This window comes from Alligator mississippiensis, chromosome 10 (genome assembly GCF_030867095.1).
Source record: "Alligator mississippiensis isolate rAllMis1 chromosome 10, rAllMis1, whole genome shotgun sequence".
Classification (NCBI taxonomy): domain Eukaryota; kingdom Metazoa; phylum Chordata; order Crocodylia; family Alligatoridae; genus Alligator; species Alligator mississippiensis.
Genome location: NC_081833.1, coordinates 41,586,019 through 41,607,764, shown reverse-complemented (window position 1 = coordinate 41,607,764; position 21,746 = coordinate 41,586,019). Strand labels below are relative to the sequence as shown.

The following is a 21,746-nucleotide window of genomic DNA, read 5'->3' as shown; positions in this document are numbered from 1 at the left end:
GGAAGCTCCCGCCAGCACTTCCGGCAGCGTCAGCCACGGCACGCGCCGCATTCCAGCCCCTACAGCGGCACCACCACCCCCCTCCCGAGCTTCCTCATTGGCTGCCATAACGCGGCCCTGCCCATCCCCGCCGGCCGCCTCTCGAAGCTGGGCCCCGCCTTCCCGCTCCCATTGGCTGCCTTGGAGTGCGGGGCACGACGGGAGCGGTAGTCCAGCGTGGCCACTCCGCGTGGCAGGCATGAGCGGGCGGCGGCCGCGGGAGGCGGCGCAAGAGGCGCCGGGCAAGAAGCGGGGCAAGCGCGAGCCGCGCGCAGAGCTCCCCGCCGCCCTGCGCGACCGGGCGCTGGTGGAGCGCGCGGCGGTGGCCTGGGCCCGCGGGGAGCCGCTGGCTCACGGTACCGGGGCGGGGGAGCGGGGCCGGGGCCGGGGCCGGGCCAGGGCCTGCCCGGGGCTGACGCCGTGCTCTACCCGCAGAGGCCGTGGCCGTGGCCCCCGTGCCCTTCCCGCATGCAGTCATCACGGACTTCCTGCCCGGCGGCGGGTTCGCGGAGCGGCTGCGCGCGGAGCTGCTGGACGTGACGCTGCGCCGCCGCGGCAACGACCTCTACCACTTCCAACAGGTGTCGCATCCCCCCCCGCGCCGGGTCTGGGGCAGCGGCTCGCCGCTTGTTCGGCGGGCCGGGGACCCGTGTCCTGGGGAAGCGGGACAGGGGCCCCCGCGGGGCGGGGACGTTCCGCTGCCTCGGAGCTGCGCCCAACGCCGCCTCCCGTTTCTCCACCCACTCCAGTCCGACGACCTGAAGGAGAAGAAGGAGCCGCATGTCTCCGCGCTCAGGTAACGCAGCTGCGAGCTTTGGCCCAGCTGAGACTGAATGAGGCAGGCGGGAGGGCCTCCTTTCGGCTTTCTCCACTGTTTCAGAATGAACCACTTATAGTTGTCCACCCTCTGCATTCACAAACCTATCGAGGATGTTGGTCTTGTGCCTTGGTTTTTCGTTTGTCCAAAGCTGTTGTCATTAAACAAGAACTTCTCCTCCCCGCTTTGGATACTCTCCCAAGAAACATTTCAGAAAGGGAGAAAAAGGCACAGTGCTTAAGTAAGCAATAAAACAGTCCTCTCCAGAAATTGGACTCATTTCTGCTCCGTTTGGAAGAAAACCCCTTTTTCCTCACTCTGAAAAAGCTGTTGATGTTTCATGCTGGACATTTGGAATCTTTCTCTCGTTCCCTCCTTGCTGCTTTGTTGCTGAAGTGCTCTCATGAGCGAGGCTGCTCTCTCTTCTGATGCGGGTGGTACAGGGCAGAGGTTCCCAACCTTTTTAGGCTGAGGACTGGCAAGCTGTAGACCGGAAGTGATCGTGGACCGGCAAACTGCGGACCAGCAGTGACCAGCATACTGTGGGCAGGTAGCCAACCGTTTTTTATAGTCCGTATAAAAACAGGTTGGCTGCCAGTCTACAGCATGTCGGTCACTTCCAGTCTGCAGTTTTTGCTGGTCTGCAGTCACTTCTGGTCCAGCAGCCGGACCTCCTGCACACTGGCAGCCAACCCTTTGCAGCCTGGCTCTAGGCTGCGGCCTGGGCCTGGGAACCCCCGGTGTAGGGTTGCTCATGCATGCAAAACGCTTGCTCTCTCTGTCATCACCCCACAGGTATAACACAGTAGGTCCAGGGCTGGGCTCTGTACCCTTGGCTGTAGCTGAGGTGACGCCTGTCCCAGCATCCCTGTGCTTGTCCCCTTAGGAAAGTTCTGCTTGACGAGTTCCGACCGTGGCTTTCTGCTGTCACTCAGATTGAGCTGGAACCAACTATCGACCTGTCCTGTGCCAAGTATGAATATACAGGTGAGCTAGCAGCAGGTCTTCTTGAAGTTTCTTTGGGGTAAAGAGCATTATATTGCAACAGAGAACCCCAGTAACAAAGGCCTCCTAGCACACTACAGAGCTGTCACCCAGCAAAGCAAAGACTCAGAGCAATAAGAAAATGGGGAAGATCTGTTGGGCTGGATATTTCTGCTGGTAGTAGTTTAAACTGGGGCTCAGTATACTCAGGAGCCTTCCAGGTCCTTGGAGAAACACAGACAGATCAGGGGCTCCCTGGATCCTGTCTGTTTCTGCAGTAGGGCAGGGAATTCAGAGTCTGGAAGCAACAGTTAAGATTCCAGTGTCTGATAATCATATCTCATCTTATGAGCTGGATGGCTTTGCCACCCCAGGCTGACTGGGTTGTGACCACTAACCTCCTCTTGGTGGTGGTTCCTGAAGGGTAGGGTTAAGTCACATTTGGTGACTTAACAAGAACATCGTAGGTAAAAAAGTTCTTGCCCGTGCTGTCCTGGCTGTGCAGATAGAGTCCTGCAGTCACCAGTGCTGTCATTGTAGTAGCCTTCAGCATCCGTGAATGTGCTCAGGGCATTTTATACAACTGAAGATTTGAGCGTGTGGAGCTGAGAGATTTCTTCTCTGAGTAACCACAAGAGGAAAAATGTGGAAAAATATTAGACATACTTGGGAGGACTGGTCCATGCAGTGACACTGCAATAGAATCCAGAGGAAATTCCTCCTTCAGGGTCTGGGAATTGGCTTGATTTGGGACCAGGTGAAGATGCAGCTCTGGAGAAGGGATTGGATTTCCTTCCTGTATCCCTCCCAGCAACAGGGCTTAGTTAGGGAAACAGCCATTGAAACATCCAGACCATCCCAGAGATGCAAACATTTGTGATTGCAGATGTCCTGCTGTGTCATGATGATGAGCTGGAGGGGCGGAGAATCGCCTTCATTCTGTACCTTGTTCCACCATGGGAAAAGTGTGATGGAGGCACTCTGGACCTGTACAGTACAGATGGTAGGACCTTGATGCCAAGTGATGGAAGGTGTTTGTTTCAGGGAAGAGCTTGAGAAGCTTGGTAGCTTGTCTGTCCTTATACAGCAATCCCTCAATGCCTGTGAAGTGACAGGGCAGGGTGAGGATGCACAGCTTTGTCAATGAGGACAGGATGAGGTGTGGGCTGCTCAGAAGAAGGGCTGCAGCAGTTGCTTGAGGCTGTACTCCTGGGTGACAGCTGAGAATTTAAGGAAGAGCACTGCGGTTGACTCTGTAAATGAGGATGAGGATCCTTTGTGTCTGAGCAACTGCTATGAAGGGTGGCAGCCTAGGGGTGATGCTAAGAGCTGCATTTCTGCCTTGTGTTATCTGTGGTTGGGAGTGAAATTGTGCGAGGGGACGTGCTTGCACTGGTGGGAGGGAGTCGCACTGTGGTCTTTCTGTGGAGCCTCATCCTGTGTAGCCAGCAGGAGCAACCAATCCCAAAGGTTCTGGATCCAGACAGCTTGGGCTTTTGTGGGAGTTCCTAGTAGAACCATAACATGCACACGGAGTTTCTTCCATTTCAGAGCACGTTCAACCCCTGCAGGTTGTCAAGTCATTAGTCCCCTCATGGAACTCCCTGGTCTTCTTTGAAGTGTCTCCAGTCTCTTTTCACCAGGTGAGGAGCTACCCTTCAAGCATGATCATTATAAACACTCATTCTACTAGTACTTCAGGGTTGTAAGGTAACCATCACAACTGGGATCCATTGTTTAGCCATGTGAACTTATGATCTGACTTGTAACTGGGTGCTAAGTCAGTGTCCTGTCTAATCTAGCCATGTTAGATATTTGTGGGTTCCTAATGAGGATCAGGCTACAGAACAACATGAAGACTGTAAGAATTTTCTGAGTAGCATGTTGACTCCAGCTTCATCCATTCTGTATAGATTCCCTAAGTGACATGCTGGCCCTGGCTTTGTTTATTATAGATTCTGATTTCTCTGAGTGTGCTAATAATATAAGTGTAGCAACGAATGGAAGAATGGTAGGGGGGGCGCCAGTGGGAATGAGCTCAAAGGCTAGCCAGATGCTCAGCTGGATGGGTTGGGGTTTTAGCAAAATATAACATTATAAAGTAAGGGTGACATAAATAACAGAAATCCCTGCTGGCCATTCCCTGAGCTGTTGTCAGCTGGCAATTTACTGACCTATAGAGACATATAAAGCCCTGTGCATTCATAACTGCAGGCATTGACAGATTAAATAATTGCGCTGCTTTTAAATGGGAGATTCTTACAGCGCAATCAACTGAATCCACTCTGGTTGTTTTGTATGTCCATTGTATCCCTTAGCAAATGGAAGTGTTTCACATACTGTGGGATATAAACAGACAGATGAAGGAGGTGCAGTGGATTAGTTGACATGCATTCACAATCAATACATCTTCCCCCCCAACCCCGATCTGTAAAGTAGTATAATCATTCATCTGTCCATGCCCTTAGCCCTGCAATCGCCTCCAGCTAACTTAAACTTAATCCTGAGTATTAGTATCATCCTTTCCCATATCCAGTCTCTGCTGTTAGCACAGGCATTTAAGGCTCAACTGACTTTACCAAAAGTTATCTTAATCACAGGCTTCCAGATGTTGAATTCATATTTCCTTGAGTATCTGTGATCCCTAAATCTAGTTGTCATTTTGTTGCCAATAAATGATAGCAGGCTGGCTGGCCATGTACAGACAAGCCAGCAAAAATCCTTCTTCTCAAACATCCAGCAAGGAGCATCCTGTCCTTCCTTCCTAACATGTCTCTGGATCTCAGTCCAACTTTCCTGGTTTGGAAGAGAGCTTTTATCCACGACCTCCTAGTACAACATGGTCCCAGCCCTGGATGCCTAGCAAGAAGACTGCTAGGCTGCTTGTAGCATACTTAGATATGGGGGACATTTTTCTGCTCTCTAGTTAAGAGTTTTAATAATAATTCAAAGCATTTTTAGGTGTCACAGGAGTGAATAACACGCTACCAGCTGTCAACCCTTATCACAAGCCAGCCTTCCTTGTTAATATACTGGAACATGGACTTAATCCTTTAACCAGTTTTGCTCCTGTCCACATCAGTCTGGCTGTTGCGTGTCAAATCTAACGCTACTCAGTCATAAACATAATGCAGAAATCCACAAGCCCCACTGCTGAATGAGAAATTTAATTTGAAGAAGAGTGCTTGAGGCTAAGCATAATGATAAAGTTTTGCCCCTTGGTTGAGAGCCTAAAAGAGCTGTGTCTTGACAAGCAGTGGTTCAATGGCATCTAAAAGTTAGAAACCAAAACAGCTGACGTTTGCTGCTATGTGGCTATAGCCTGTGGTCTGCAACTTCTTCCCATAGCACCTGCGCCTATGCCCCTGTGTTGCATGAATAATCCTGGTAAACGTATTTTGCAGATTCTGGGAGATAGGATTCCAGTAAGTGGCAAAGGATGTGTCCTCTCTTGCTTGTGGGCAGCAGCCTTGGCCTGGCTGTGTGGATGCTTAGGATTTGAACTGGGATTCAAGAGAGCTGGGTGTGGCACATGGCTCAGATGCAGGCGTGAGGAAATCGTGCAACTTCTGTCCGTCAGTTGCCATCAGCAAAGTGCGAAGGATTATGCTTTGTCTGTCTGTCTCTTCTGTCTGCTCTTTGGGGCAGGATTCGCCTCTTACTCTGGGTCTGTGCAGTGCCCAGTGCAACAGGATGCTTCCTTTGGATGCCCCATCCTCTCTTTCCCCCCCAGGTGCACCGTAACTTAAATGGTAACATGTTATTCTTTACTTTTTCTTTGTAGGTATCGGAAGTCCTGTCCAAAGAGAAGTGCCGCTTGTCTGTGAGTGGCTGGTTTCATGGTCCATCAGTGGCAAGGCCTCCTGGCTACACTGAAGCCCCCTTGCCACGAAGTCCACACATCCCCTATGATGTAAGCAGAAAGTATTTATTCATCCAGCCACCTCCCATGTTTGCAGGATACTGCAGAAGGGATACAATCAAGGAGGTAGTTCCCCTGTCTCTTGGGACTCCCCTGTTTTCCTCAGCATGGTGTGTACAGCTGCTTAACATCTTTCTCCTTTTCCCTGTACATCCATTGGCTTTGAGATCATGGTTCAAAAGTGCTGAGGAGCAAGGTCTTAGTAGTAGTAGTAGTAGTTAGTTGGGGGAGAATTCAGGAACTTTAATTTTTAGTGGTTCCAGTGTATGGACTGTTGCAAATGTCATGGACAGATGGGGGTGAGCTGAAGCCTTTTGGTTAAGTGAGGAGGGAAGGGGAAAGATTCCATCATTTCTGTAACTTCATATCCAGCATTCACGCTAAGACTCTGGTTCTGTTTCAGCATGAAATCTTGTACAACTGGGTCAATCCTGTTTATTTGGACATGGTTTCCCAAGCTCAGATCCAGGAGGAATTTGAAGATCGATCAGAGACTTTCCTAAAGGATTTCTTTAAAGTGGGTCCAGGAAACAGGCTGAATACAAAGAACGATGTTTTCTATGTGGGCTTGTCCTGAAAGTTGCACAACTGGCAGGGATCGCATGGTGATTGGTATGGTGCCCATCTGTGTGTCTGAGGACTAGCGCACCAGCTGTTTTGTTCAGGCAGGAATAGAGGAAATGTAGGCTAAACACTTGCCCGCACAGATGCCTGGCATTGTTATGTAGCCTGTGGTTCACGTTGTGCACAGGGATGCACAGTGAGAACCACAAGCATTGTTCCAACCTCCTCCTCTTCGTACTAGCAGCAAAAACCTTTCCATGCCACCCATGAGACATGTAACCAGGAGTGACTGTGCAGTGTCATTTGCTTTACCATAGGAGCTGTAGGACCTATATAACACAGGTAACCTGTTACCTATACAAGTGGGTGGAGAATTTGCCTTTCACACCTACTTAGAACTTTTCAATACAAAGTGTGAAGGGCACTGAACATCCATAATCATTTCTCCTGCCCCTGGATGTGGGGAGTAATGGTTCAAAGAACCAACATTGTAGTGCCTAGAGCAGGAGCACTGAGTAGTTAGTGTTAGCATGGTAGGAAATTGTGGGAAGCAAAGGTGTTTGAGTTCTTCCATGTGCCTCTCTCGTAGAAGGAGAAATTTCAGTTGGTGTGTGAGGCTCTAGAGAAAGAACACATCAAATGGACCAGACGGGGACCCCCCAATAAAAGGTAGGGCTGCGCCAAGCTGTTAGTTAACTAGGCCACCTGCATTCTGCCTTGAGGTTGCAGTAGCACATCTCTCCCCAGAAGTGTGAACAGTGAAGCCTTACCTGCCTCTTGTAACTCCACTATTTTTCAGATGCTATGAGATGGCTGAGGAGGGGAGCCTTCCAGACATCCTGAAGAATTGCTTGGAGTTCTTCCGCTCAGAGGCCTTGTTCCTGTTGCTCTCTAATTTCACGGGTCTAAAGCTGCACTTCCTGGCTTCCTTCGATGAGGAGGGAGAAGAGGATAGGGCTGCAGACTGTGCTGGTCATGACTCCTCCAGGGCTAAGGAAGGAGAGACCAGTGGCAATGCTGATCAAAGAGGCCAGCCGGAAAACTTCCTCAAAACTGCCAAGGGTGAACCATGGAATAGTAAGTAAAAGCAGCAGGTTCCAAGTTGAAGACCAAATGTGATATTCTTGCCCTAACAGGGACAATGACAACGTTCCCATCAATGTCCCATTGTGCAGCCTCTTGCTCCAGCCTGGCTGTTCATATACTTGCTTCCCTCCTCTAGGCACAAGTGTCCCTATGTGTGTGGGGGAGCTGAGGCAGTGGATGAATGGTTGCTACACTCTAGTCCATGACACCCAAGCAACAGAGTTTGCCCTGGACCTGATGTTTTTCTGTGGCTGCGAAGGTAGGTAGGAGAGACCCAGAGTTTCTCACTAGCCTCAGCCAAGAGGGGGGAAAAAAAGGGTTTACAATCATCTGGCCTTGTCTGTTATTTTTAAAACTGCCAAATCACTCCAGCTCTTCTCTGAAGGGAAGGCTCCTCCCTGCTGCTCCCTAGTCCTATGTAACATGACCCAATGCTTCTGCTGATAGTCATTTGCAGAAGGATTTGAGTGGCAGAGCCAAATCAGGCCCCAGTAGTGGTCTGTACTGCCGAGTACTAATGCAGGGTTCACTTCCAAAACAGGTGCTTTTGTTCCATAGACCATGAGGTAGTGCTGTGAGAGAGAGGCTGCCACTTGCTGTTCCTCCAGCTGACTATGTAATGGCAGGGAGGGTAGAGGGTGGAAAATGTTTCAGGGAACTTTTCTGGGACTCTTCACTCAGAACAGCAGAGATGGGGGGGCATGAATCCAGAGGCAGGAGTACAGAGGAGCTGCTTCCTTATTGATTAGTTCAGGTCACTATCCCTGACTGAAAGCCATAATACATAACCCCCTCCCCATTTTTTTTCAAAGGCATCAAGTGATTTGAGGTATGTTGGGCCCCTTCTGCTTTGTGAACCTGGGTTCAGGCTAGGCACCCTCCAAAACTTAGGCCTAAGTAATCAAATATTTTGTAATCTTGGACAGCTGCTAACAGCTCTAAAGGAAGCTGGAGCCAGAGCCAATGGTGAGCCCACTGTGAAAGCAACCTAACCTGTTCTGGTTATCCCCTATACTTTCAACTAAATCCTTAGACTCCATTGTAGAGATGTAGGTATGGAACGGGGTGACAGTAACCCACTAGGCATACAGGGAGTCTGGGGATGCCCCTTGGTACTAGTGGGCAATGGGGTTCAAACTTACATCTCTGAATGAAAATATTTGGCACTAGGCAAACAAGTTTGTCCCTAGTCTCAGATGGCCGGAGCCGACTTGAGGAGGATTGCTGATTACTCAGCCGTCAGGCGGGCTGGTGGATGGAGAGGCGGAACACAGCGTATTGGTTGCAAAATAACTTTTACTTTAACTTTACTTACGCCACTGGTGACCGCGACGCAGGTGGTAAGGTTGCTTATGTAGTTACAGGTAACTGGCGACCAAATGAACCGGCGAGTTTGTAGACAGTAACGAGCGTGCAGGATGAAGGATACGCTGGGAACAGACGGTGATGGGGAGATGTTGGAGGATGGCCAGTCCACCAGCTTTTCTCTGCCACGTGGCAAAGTTCTCCGTACTCTACCACGTGCTCAGAGCTCTCCGACTTGGGCGGAAGCTGCACGGATTTTTATACGTTTAGAGTAGCCAATAACAGACTGCCAGGTGGGAATAGCTAATGAGGCAGAACGTACCAAATTTGAAAGTAACTGTGGTTCAGGGCAGTTCTATTGTGACAGGGGCACTCAACTCATTTGGTTATGACAAAACTAATAGTGGCAAACTTCGGGAATTCAAGGTGCAGACACTTTAGCCCTTGGGAGGAGCCAGGATTGTTTAGCCCTCCAGTTGATATTCATTCATTCTCTCTCTCTCTCTCAGATTGGGATGCAGAATATGGTGGCTTCACCTCCTATATTGCTAAGGGTGAAAATGAAGAGGTAAGGAGTTAGCGGGTTAATTTCTTCATGGGTTTGCTAATCAGCAGGGATCCAAGCTTTCTGTTTCCCACAGAAAAATGGAGAAAACCACAGACTTCCTGGTTGAATTGGAGAAAAATGGGAAATCTGCGTTATCGGGGAAACCCGCAGATTTCCCTCTTGAAAAAAGCTCTGCAGACTGGCTGAGTTCCAGCTTGCAAGAGCTGTTTGCAGAAGGGCTGGGAAGGGAAGTGGTACTGGCTCCTACCTGAGGGATCTTTAACTCCCCCACCTCAGCTCACTCTGTGTCCACTCCCAGGAGTGGGGTGGGGGGGCGAGGGCAGCAGTGCCCCTGGTGGAGGCCACACATGCGCCACCCAGCCAAGGGGGAAGGTGGAGCTCACATGCCACAGCTGCCACCACCGCCGCACTGCTGGCCTGCGGCCAGTGGCAGCACCACAGGGGCCCAGCGGTGCCTCCGCTGCTGCACTCCAGGGCATACTCTGTTCCCCCCCTCCGCCTGTCTGCCTGCCTGCTCAAGCTGAGAGAAGGGCAGGTGTTGGGGAAAGCCCCACCCAGAGTGCCATCAGCTGGCAGACACTCCATGTCTTCCCTCCCAACACATCCTTGCTCCCTCAGTCCCCAGCAGTGGTGGTTGTGGCCACCGCGTGTGAGCTTTCCACCTCCACACGCCCCTGGAAACAGCCATCAGAATGGTCCAAGCATGGGGGAACGCCGCTGTGATTCCAAAGATGCACCAAGGACCATACAGTGCTGCTGGCCTCGGCTCCCCCACCCTGCTCCCTGCAAGAGGCAGAACAGCAGCAGCATGGGGCATTAGGTGGCAGCACTCCATCCCAGCCCCCTCCCCTGCTGTCATTCTTGATGGGCAATTGGCTAGTTGTTTTATAACTGCCTGAAGGTTCTTCTTGCTTTTCCCATTCACAGTGTACTGCAGGACTAAGCCCCAGGACTGTGGAGCAACAGATTGCTTTCCGCCTTGTGTATACAATGATTAATATCATAGAAAATTAGGATTGGAAAGGATCTTGGGAGGTCATTTAGTCCAACGCCCTGCTCAAAGCAGGAGTATCCCCAACAATATCATCCAAGCCAAGGCTTTGTCTACCCAGGATTTAAAAACCTCTAAGGGTAGAGATTCCACAGCCTCTCTGCATAACCTGTTCCAGTGCTTTCCTACCCTCCTTGTTAGAGTTTTTCTTAATATCTAACCTAAAATTCCCTTTCTGCAGCTTGCTTCTTGTCCTGTCATCCGCCACCACTGAGAACAGTCTAAACAGTCTAGCTCTGTCTTCTTTAGAACCACCCTTCAGCTAGTTGAGGGCTGCTATAAGCGCCCTTCCCTCTCCCCCCCCCCCCCCCCCCCAAGTCTTTAATCCTCCAGGCTAAATTGCTGATCACAGCTCAAGACTGAGCTTCAAAAGTTGATGTCTGAAAAAATTGTTCATCATTTGGGTGGTGCTTGCTTTAAAGAGTAAGCTCTTGTGGGATTATATGGCTCCTGACACAACATAGGTCTGGTTCCATGGACTTCCATAGATGCTAAGACTCTTTTAAATGAGTTAGTCTTTTGGATATTAATATGTATCAGCTGGGGGGGGGGGTTATTATAGATGGGCTGCATCCCACATTTTCTGACTTAGGCCAGAGCTCTTCTCTGAGTCCTGCATGGGGTCAGTAATGAACTTACAAGCTTTTGTGATCTTCTCCAAGTGTCTCTTGAAACTTACCTTGTTGCTGGTTCTCTGAATAATATTTCTAAGTCATCACTTTGAAAATATACCTCTCCCCAACCTGTCTTGTTTGTTCTAGCTGCTGACGGTGAATCCAGAGAACAACTGCTTGGCCTTAGTTTACAGGGACAAAGAGACTTTGAAATTTGTGAAGTATATTAATCACCGTAGCTTGGAGCATCTGAAAAAGCATCCAAACAATGCTGGATTCTGGGATTTCTCTTTCATCTACTATGAGTGACAGTTCTGTGCATGACCAGCCTCTGAAAATTAATGGCTTGATGGTGCCGAACTGGATTTGAGTAGTTGCCTGGATTGGCTTCTTAATGGATGCAGCTGTAATGCAGGGATGAGCCAGAAGAGGAAGAGCAAACTTGACCCTACTGCACAAGCTGTCATCCTGCTGGTGTCCAAGTGACCTTATGCATAGGTGGTAATGAGTGGAAAGCTAGTGTCCTGCTGTCCAGTATTCTCCCTTACTCATTCAACCATGCTAGCCTGGCTACAAATCAGGGAGTCTATTGCATCTCTAACACCCAGTCTGAATAGCTCCTGTATGTGATTTTCAACCCACGTTATGGCAATAGAGCAGCAGAATGAGTTTTCAACTCACTAGGCGCATCTATACAAGACACTTAATGTGCAGTAGACTAATTTCTATTGTATATTAGCATGTCACAGCAAAAGCTATGCTAATACAAAGTAGAATTAGTCTACCAAATATCAAGCATCACAAAAAAACTGTGCCTTTGCTACTGTGCATTTATATAGTACTTCATATTAACAGTACAAAATTTAATGCGCAGTAGCAAAGGCACATTAATCCAAATATAGAAGCATCCACTGTGCTACAAATTGTGGCTTCCTACAACCCCAAAGACATGACAGCCAAAAGCAGAGGAAAGTGTGGGGGAAGAAATGAAAGCAGTTATATCACCCAAGTTTGCAGTGCAAGCCTGTAATCTATTGTCAAAGAGCCAGGCTTGTTCTGAAGCTCTAAATTTCAAAGTGTGTGTGTGTACATGAACATACACAAACATAATACAGTAGTTAGCACTGGCTGCCAAATGGATAAGTTCCATGCAAAAATTTCTGTAAAGAGCTTCACACCTTGGAAAAATGGGGGTGCTTTCCACTGGCAGAGCTGGTACCTGGGAGAAGGGGAGGTTTGAAAGCTGTTGAGAACTTAAGTCATTTTTTTCCCCTTAGAACAATGCACTGCACAAAACAAACAGCCCTTTCCCAAAGAACTCACAGTCTTAAGTACCAGAGAGGAGAGCTTTCCTCTTCCACTCCTGTCTGTTTGCACTGGTGCAAAGAATACAGGGACATGCATTCTTTGTGTATGCAGAGGACACTGTAATAGTCTAGGAAAGAGGTCCAAGTAGTATCTGAATTAATGCTAAAGCCTGGGTGGAGTAGAGGTAAGGAAGGGCCTGTCAACCATTCTTGACCTTAGGAGTGTTTTCTGTCTCCAGGAACCTCTTCTCAGGTCCCTGAGTGTACTCAAGGACTAATCCAGATCCTCAAAAGTACTGAGATGATTAACCCAAATGAGTAAGGCACATAAGCTTTTGGGCCCACAGCCTCATTTGGAGTTATTTTTACCTTCCCAACTGCATGTACTGCTTGTACCACAGCAGCCTTTTGGTTATAGGCTACTGTTTCTCATCGGCTGTGGAATCACTAAGTGACTTCACTAAACTATAGTAACTCGGTGTATCCAGCTGCCTGCCTGCTAGATGCACTTACATCTCTGCCAGAAGTGCTGTGCCAGCTGTGAGACAAGCAGCTCACTATGTGGTGCTGTTGCAGTAGATGTGTTTTGTGTTGTTTTTTTTTAAGGAACAGCATCTAGCTCGGTTACTTATAGTAAACACTGCTGCAGCCTGCTTCTGGACTGAGTTTGTTTAGTGCCTAGAGCCTAGTGTAACAACCACACCAGTAATGGACTTAGATCAGTGCAATTCAACAAGGAGAAATGCAAAGTGCTGCACCTAGGGAGGAAAAATGTCCAGCATACCTACTGCCTAGGAAATGACCTGCTTGGAGGCACAGAAGCGGAAAGGGATCTTGGAGTCCTAGTGGACTCCAAGATGAACATGAGTCGTCAGTGTGATGAAGTCATCAGAAAAGCTAATGGCACTTTATTGTGCATCAGCAGATGCATGACGAACAGAACCAAGGAGGTAATACTTCCCCTCTATCGGGTGCTGGTCAGACCGCAGTTGGAATACTGCGTGCAATTTTGGGCTTCAAGAGGGATATGGATAACCTGGAGAGGGTCCAGAGAAGGGCCACTCGTATGGTTAAGGGCTTGCAGGCCAAGCCCTATGAGGAGAGACTAGAGAAACTGGACCTCTTCAGCCTCCGCAAGAGAAGGTTGAGAGGTGACCTTGTGGCTGCCTGTAAGTTCATCATGGGGGCACAGAAGGGAATTGGTGAGGTTTTATTCACCAAGGCGCCCCTGGGGGTTACAAGAAATAATGGCCATAAGCTAGCAGAGAGCAGATTTAGACTGGACATTAGGAAGAACTTTTTCACAGTTAGAGTGGCCAAAGTCTCGAATGGGCTCCCAACGGAGGTGGTGCTCTCCCCTACCCTGGGGGTCTTTAAGAGGAGGTTACATAGGCATCTTGCTGGGGTCATCTAAACCCAGCACTCTTTCCTGCCTATCCAGGGGGTCGGACTCGATCTATTGAGGTCCCTTCCGACCCTAACATCTATGAATTGGAAATAAAAATCAACAGCTTGCCCTAGTTTTACACGTGGTGGAAACCATGTGCTTGTTGAGAAAGCATACTACTGTAAAGACGCAGCCCCACAATTTAGAATCATAAAATTAGGGTTGGAAGGCACCTCAGGAGGTCATCTAGTCAAGCCCCCTGCTCAAAGCAGGACCATCCCCAACTAGTTCATCCAAGCCAAGGCTTTGTCTACCCAGGATTTAAAAACCTGTAAGGATGGAGATTCCACAACCTCTCTGGGTAACATGTTCAAGTCCTTTCCTACCCTCCTTGTGTGAGAGTTTTTCTTAATATTTAACCTAAACTTCCCTTGCTGCAACTTGAGACCATTGCTCCGTATTCTGTCATCTGCCATCACTGAGAACAGTAGCTTCATCCTCTTTGGAACCACCCTTCAGGAAGGCTGCTATTAAATCCCCACTCAGTCATCTGTTCTCCAGACTCAATAAGCCCAGTTCCCTCAGCCTCTCCTCAGAAGTCAAAAGTCCTGTAGAAAAGCCATGGCAACTAGGGCTGTGCAAAACAGCTATGTTTCGATTCAGATTCATTTCAGTGTTTTGGATCACTTCCATTTTGATTGGGCCAAATCTGTTTCAGAGTTTTGATGCTGTTTCCATGATTCGGCCATAGGCCGATGGGGAATCAATAACATACCTATAACTTTGTCATATCTTACCTGATTCAGATGAAAGTTGCGGGGATGGTAGTCCCTTCTGAGGGCATGAAGCCTGCCAAAATTCAAGGAGATAGGCGCAGGGGTTTCTGTGAAGCTGCACCTCAAACTTCAAAGCAAACCTCATTTTGCTTGCTGGCAATGGCAGTATGCTCTCATCCCGCACGCAGATCCGGGGGCCCATGCCCCCCAGGAGGGCTGCGGGGCTGTGCCAAACTCCTCCCAGGGGGCGCGGGCCCCTGGATCTGCACACAGAATGACAGGCTGTCGCTCCCAGCTGGGGCCAGTGCTGGCACTGGGTTCTTTCCGGCGGAGGCTGCGCCAAGGTGACTCTGGCACGCGTGCATGGGGAGTATAGAGTTGATGGGTCCGCCTCCAAGTCCACCTGCAAGCCTCTGCTTGCTGCTGCCCCTAGAGCCTGCAGCAGGCCTCCGGGTGGGGTCTTCCTGGCCTGGCGGGGCTGCCCGAGGTGCCTAGGGGCAGCACGGCCTGGCAGGTGCCTCTCCCCAGGCTCTGGGGCTAACTGCTAGCTGCGGCGAGTGGAGTGGATGGAGCGGGCTTGGAGTCCAGCTGCAAGCCTCTGCTTGCTGCTGCCCCTAGAGCCTGTGGCGGGCCTCCCGGTGGTGTCTTCCTGGCCTGGCGGGGCTGCCCGAGGTGCCTGGGGGCAAGCGGAACCAGGGAAGGAGAAAGGGGGGGGCATGACGCATGGAAGCTAAAGCCAGGGTGGGGGGGCACTTTTCCGAGGCTAAAGTGGGGGGAGGGACTTTTTGGAAACTTAAGCCCCTGGTGGTTGTGCGGATGCTTTGTCTGCATCCTTGGTACTTGACTGAGAGTGAAAGCCCTGGCGGCAGGAATTCTGGACACCAGGTCAATCCAATGCATTCCTGTGGGCATTTTCAGGCACCAGGTCAGCTGCGTGCAAGCCTATAGGGAATTTCGGGCACCAGGTCAACCCCATTCATTGCAATGGGGACTTGCAGGCACCATGTCAACCCCATGTATTTTAATGGGGACTTTCAGGCACCATGTCCACCCCATTCAAGCCTATGGGGACGCCCGCCTCTGTTCTCATCAGCCTACAGCCAGACCGTAGTGATTGCATCCACTCTCGGAAACTAAGCAGGCTTGGCCCCGGTTAGTATCTGGATAGGAGACTGCCTGGGAACGCGGTAGGCTGCCTAGCCTTTTTTGCCAGAGTAGGATGGAGCTGGCCCTGCCGTTGCCTGGGCCCAGGCACCAAGATCGGGCCCTGGACCGGCCGTCAACCCGTGGGAGGACCGCAGCTTGCAGTTGATGGGTCCACCTGCAAGCCTCTGCTTGCTGCTGCCCCTAAAGCCTGCAGCAGGCGTCCTGGTGGGGTCTTCCTGGCAGGTGCCTGACCCAGGGTTCTGGGGGTAACTGCTAGCTGCGGCGGGTGGGGTGGATGGAGCGGGCTCAGAGTCCAGCTTCAAGCCTCTGCTTGCTGCTGCCCCCTAGAGCCTGTGGCGGGCCTCCGGGTGGTGTCTTCCTGGCCTGGCTGGGCTGCCCGAGGTGCCTGGGGACAAGGGGAACTGGGGAAGTGTGGAGGGGGGCCGTGACAGATGGAGACTAAAGCCAGGGTGGGGGCACTTTTCAGAAGCTTAAGCCAGGGGGCGGCACGACTTTTTGGAGGCTTAAACACCTGCTAGTTCTGAGGGTGCTTTGTCTGCAACCTCGATTGTACTCGATGGTACTCGATTGGAAGTGAAGCCCCGGGCGGCAGGAATTCCTATGGAGATTTTCAGGCACCAGGTCAACCCCATGCATTCCTATGGGGGCTTCAAGGGACAATGTCAACTCCATGCAAGCCTATGAGGAATTTTGGGCACCAGGTCAACCCCATGCATTGCAATGGTGACTTGCAGGCACCGTTTCAACCCCATGCATTCCAATGGGGGCTTCCAGGCACCATGTTCACGCCATTCAAGGCTATGGGGATCGCTACTTTACTGTTTCTGCCTGCCTATGGCCAGAGGGGACTTATTGTGATCTGGGAAGCTAAACAGGCCCGAGCCCGGTTTGTACCTGGATGGGATACTGCCTGGGAATACCTTAGACTTCCTGCCCTTTTGTGCCAGAGCGGGACAGAGCTGGCCCTGCCCTTGCCTGGGCCCAGGCAGCGGGATTTAGCCCTGGAGCGCTGGCCTCCCGACAAGCTTTTGGAGCACCGCCGTGTGGATTTGATGGGGCTGCCTCTGAGTCCACCTGCACGGTTCTGCTTGCTGCTGACCCCTAGAGCCTGTGGCAGACCTCCGGGTGGGGTCTTCCCAGCCCAGTGGGCCTGCCCAAGGCTCCTGGGGGCAAGGAGAAGTGGGGAAGTGTTGGGGGAGGCAGTGACAGATGGAGGCTAAAGCCAGCATGGGGGAGCACTTTTCTGAGGCTTAAGCCAGGGGGGGTGAACTTTTTGGAGACTTAAACCCCTGGTGGTTGTGTGGGTGCTTTGTCTGCACCCTCCATACTTGATTGGGAGTTAAAGCCTAGGTGGAAGGAATTCCAGATACCAGGTCAACCCAATGCTTTCCTATGGGGACTTTCGGGCACCAGGTCAACCCCATGCATGCCTATGGGGACTTTCGGGAACTAAGTCAACCCAATGCATTTCTATGGGGGCTTCCAGGCACAATGTCAACCCCATGGAAGCCTCTGATCAACCCCATGCAGATCAACCCCATGCAGGTCAATGGGTGCTTCCAGGCACCATGTTCACGCCATTCAAGGCTATGGTGACTGCTGCCTTATTATTCCCTATGGCCAGATAGGCCTGATACCATGCAATCTGGAAAGCTAAGTAGATGCAGGCCTGGTTCATACCTGGATGGGAGACTGCTTGGGAATCTTGTAGGCCACCTGCCCTTTTGTGCCAGAACAGGACGGAGCTGGCCCTGCCCTTGCCTGGGCCCAGGCAGCGGGATTAGGCCCTGAACTTGATTTGGAGTTAAAGCCCAGGTGGCAGGAATTCTGGATGCCAGGTCAACCCAATGCATTCCTATGGGACTTGCAGGCACCAGGTCAACCCCATGCATTCCTATGGAGATTTTCGGGCACCAGGTAAACCCCATGCATTCCTATGGGGACTTTCGGGAACCAGATCAATCCAATGCATTCCTATGGGGGCTTTGGGGACAATGTCAACCCTATGCAAGCCAATGGGGAATTTTGGGCACCAGGTCAACCCCATACAAGCTTATGAGGGCTTCCAGGCACAATGTCAACCCCATGCAAGCCTCTGGGGACTTTCGGGCCCTAGGTCAACCCCATGCATTGAAGTGGGCATTTGCAGGCACCGTGTCAACCCCATGCATTCCAATGGGGGCTTTCAGGCACCATGTCCACGCCGTTCAAAGCTATGGAGACTGCCACCTTACTGTTCCCTCTTGCCTGTGGCCAGATAGGACTGATTGCACGTGATCTCAGAAACTTAAGTAGACGTGGGCCTGGTTCATACCTGGATGGGAGACCGCCTGGGAATCTTGTAGGCCACCTGCCCTTTTGTGCCAGAGTCAGATGGAGCTGGCCCTGCCCTTGCCTGGGCCCAGGCAACAGGATTGGACCCCGGAGCACCAGCCACCCAGCGAGCCTTTGGAGCACCGCCGCGTGGAATTGATGGGGCTGCCTCTGAGTCCACCTGCATGCCTCTGCCTGCTGCTGCCCCCTAGAGCCTGTGGCAGGCTCCGGGTGGGGTCTCACCAGCCTGGCGGTGCTGCCCAAGGTGCCTGGGGGCAAGGGGAACCGGTGAAGTGTGCGGGGGGATGGTGATATATGGAGGCTAAAGCTGGGGTGGGGGGGACACTTTTCCGAGGTTTAAGCCAGGGTGTGGGACTTTTTGGAGGCTTAAGGTCCTCGTGGTTGTGCGAGTGCTTTGCACCCTCCATACTGGACTAGGAGTTAAAGCCCAGGCGGCAGGAATTCCAGACACCAGGTCAACCCAATGCATTCCTATGGGGACTTTCAGGCCCCAGGTCAACCCCATGCAGGTCAATGGGTGTCAACCCCATGTAAACCTATTCTGACTTTCGGGCACCAGGTCAACCCCATGCAAGTCTATGGGGACTTCCAGGCACAATATCAACCCCCTGCAGGCCTATGGGGACTTTCAGGCCCCAGGTCAACACCAGGCTGGTCAAAGGGTGCTTCCAGGCACAGTGACACCTCGATGCAAGCCTATGGGGACTTTCGGACACCAGGTAAAGTCCATGCATTCCTCTGGGGACTTCTGGGCACAATGTCAACCCCATGCAAGCCTATGGGGACTTTCAGGCACCAGGTCAACCACATGCATTGCAATGGGGACTTGCAGGCACCATGTCAACCCCTTGCATTCCAATGGGGGCTTCCAGGCACCATTTCCACCCCATTCAAGCCTATGGGGACCCCCGCCTCTCCATTCCCACCCACCTACAGCCAGACCATGCTGATTGCACCTGCTCTCAGAAGCTAAGCAGGTTTCTGTCTGGTTAGTACCTGCATGGGAGACTGCCTAGGAATCCCATAAGCTGCCTGGCCCTTTGCACCAGAGTGGGACTGAGCTGGTCCTGCCCTTGCCTAGGCCCAGGCAGCAAGATCAGGCCCTGGACCGGCCGGCCACCCAGCAAGCCTTGGGAGCGCCACCGCATGCAGTATATGGGGCTGCCTCTAAATCCACCAGCAAGCCTCTGCTTACTGCTGCCCCTAGAGCCTATGGCAGGTGTCCGGGTGGGGTCTTCCTGGCCCGGTGCGGCTGCCCAAGGCCCCTGGGAGCGGCACGGCCTGGTAGGTGCCTGCCCCCGGGCTCCGGGAGTAACTGCTAGCTGCAGCGGGTGGGGTGGGCTCGGAGTCCAGGTGCAAGCCTCTGCTTGCTGCTGCCCCCTAGAGCCTGCAACGGGCCTCAGGGTGGTGTCTTCCTTGCCTGGCTGGGCTGCTCAAGCTGCCTGGGGGCAAGGGAAACTGAGGAAGTGGGAGGGGGGGTGGCCGTGACAAATGGAGGCTAAAGCCGGGATGGGGGGGCACTTTTCCTAGGCTTAAGCCGGGGGGCGGGGGGACTTCTTGGAGGCTTAAGCCCCTGGTGGTTGTGCGGGTGCTTTGTCTGCACCCTCAGTTCTTGATTGGGAGAGAAACCCCGTTCAGCAGGAATTCCGGACACCAGGGCAACCCAATACATTCCTATGGGGACTTTCAGGCACCAGGTCAACCCCATGCATTCCTAGGGGACTATCAGGCACCAGGTCAACTCCATGCAAGTCAATTGGTAATAACAGGCACAATGTCAACCCTATGCAAGCCTATGGGGACTTTCGGGCACCAGGTTAACCCCATGCAAGCCTATGGGGGCTTCCAGGCACAATGTCAACCCTATGCAAGTCTATGGGGCCTTTCAGGCCCCAGGTCAACCCCATGCAGGTCAATGGGTGTTACCTGGCATAATGTTAACCCCATGCCAGCCTATGGACACTTTCAGGCACCAGGTCAACCCCATGCAAGCCTATGGGGGCTTCCAAGCCCAATGTCAACCCCATGCATGCCTAAGGGGACTTTCAGGCCCCAAGTCAACCCCATTCAGTTCAATGGGTGGTACCTGTGGTGACCGAGGGTGGTCTAAGGCTATGGCCAGTAGCCCGGACTGTCAGGTGGGGTTTTTCCACGACGGAGTAGAGTTAGGCACGGAAGCGTATTGGTTTTACAAAGAAAGCTTTACTTACACTGCCGATGGTCACAGCGCAGGAAGGAAACTTACTTGAGTTGCAGTTGCACACAAACAAACACAAGTGAGATCTCTTCCAAACTGAACCGAGATGAGTTGTCGATGTACAACTCCACGAATGCTTCACACGGGGGATACGTCAAATTTTCCACTATGACGGGGAGTGGCTAGAAGCTGATCAGGCCCCTATGTCCTCCTCCAAGACACACGTGGAGTTTGCTAGGTTCCACAGCGCGCTCAGAGTTCCCCACGAGATGGTTGTGGAGTCCTCCAACTTGAGCGGAAACCGCTCTAACCTTTTATACGGCTAGCGAGTCAATTGCTAGCTGCCACGTAGGAATAATTTAGAATTGACCAATAGTGGGACACTAATTTGCATATGTGTGGCGGGAACTCTTTGCACCGGGGATTTCTCTCTGCAGCTGAGAAATCCACTGTGCAAAGAAAGCTCCACGTGGTGGGAAAATTCCAATGTGCTGAGGTACTAAAAATCATTGCGTTATGACATGCCCCCTTGCCGATGGCACAACTGGAATTTAAACCACATGTACGTCATGTGAGTCGTTACAAGCTCTCTCAACTGGTTCATAAGTCAAACGATTAAACACAAATTCAGACAACAAAATAAGTTCGTCCTCTAAGGATCGAATCGAATAATAGCCGGCACTAACACACAGACACATAATTATATTCATAACAAGAAATTCAACTATCAGGACTTCAGTAGGCGTCATGGCGAAGTCACAAGTCAAGTCCTTGCTTCTTCAATGATGTTTTCTTTCTCTCTCTCAGGACTTCCCTCCACCACGCACTTTGAATCCTGATCCTGTAAAAAGAAAAATCCTCAAAACGATAAATTAACCTATATTACAATATTTACATGGAACCGTGCCCGATAAGGCAGTCAGCGAGATCTGTCGCCACTTCCCGCTTTTTACAGCACACAATACAGGTGCTCGGGCACGGCTCCACTTTGGATGATTTTTCTCCTGCACGCTCGTGGATACAAATGATGCAGAAGTGGATGGCAAACACCGCGGGGTTTTATCCACGTTCAGCAAGATGAAAATGTCAATGACAACATTGAGGAGTCGTCGTCTGACTTGTCTGGATACTGAAAACCTAGTTCATAGGCCAGTTGCCATTGGCCTGCGTCTCCCAGGACTCGGAGCTGTTGTTTGGTGAGCCCAGAATGGTTTATGAGGAACCCAAACATGATTCGCTCTTCGGGCGTTCTCTGCGGCAATGGTTGATGATCAGATTTGCTATGGCTTGCGCCCTGAGCTTCGACCGGGTATATAGTAGATCGATGCTCCCAGTTGCTGGGTGTTCTCGACTTCATAAGGATGTGCAATCGCTAAAGCTGACGCAAAAGGTTGCTTGCAGGTTGACCAACCACTGGGTTGAGGAAAACTTGGAGGACGATGTTCTTTCCTCCATAGACCTCAACACAGGCTCTTACGCTGTCCAGCTTTATTGGTACCATTCTAGGATTTCGCAGATAGCAGTGAGGCCATGGCCCTCTCTGTTGGGATGGTGTTAGTCCCAGTACACATGCTCTGGGGTTCCAGGAGTAGTACGAGATCCCGACCATGGCCAGCAAAAGCTGCTCC

General features: G+C 51.4%; 1 protein-coding gene across 1 annotated transcript; it reads left to right on the top strand.

Moving 5' to 3' along the window:
- Positions 1-238: 238 nt before the first annotated feature.
- Positions 239-12,910, top strand: OGFOD1 (2-oxoglutarate and iron dependent oxygenase domain containing 1). The gene is made up of 13 exons (XM_059713296.1): positions 239-395; positions 475-620; positions 789-835; positions 1,743-1,843; positions 2,727-2,843; positions 3,392-3,483; positions 5,625-5,753; positions 6,166-6,279; positions 6,916-6,995; positions 7,126-7,403; positions 7,549-7,671; positions 9,227-9,285; positions 11,098-12,910. Exons 1-13 carry the CDS (start codon positions 239-241, stop codon positions 11,257-11,259), a joined length of 1,605 nt encoding a protein of 534 aa, XP_059569279.1. The 3' UTR covers positions 11,260-12,910.
- Positions 12,911-21,746: the final 8,836 nt, after the last annotated feature.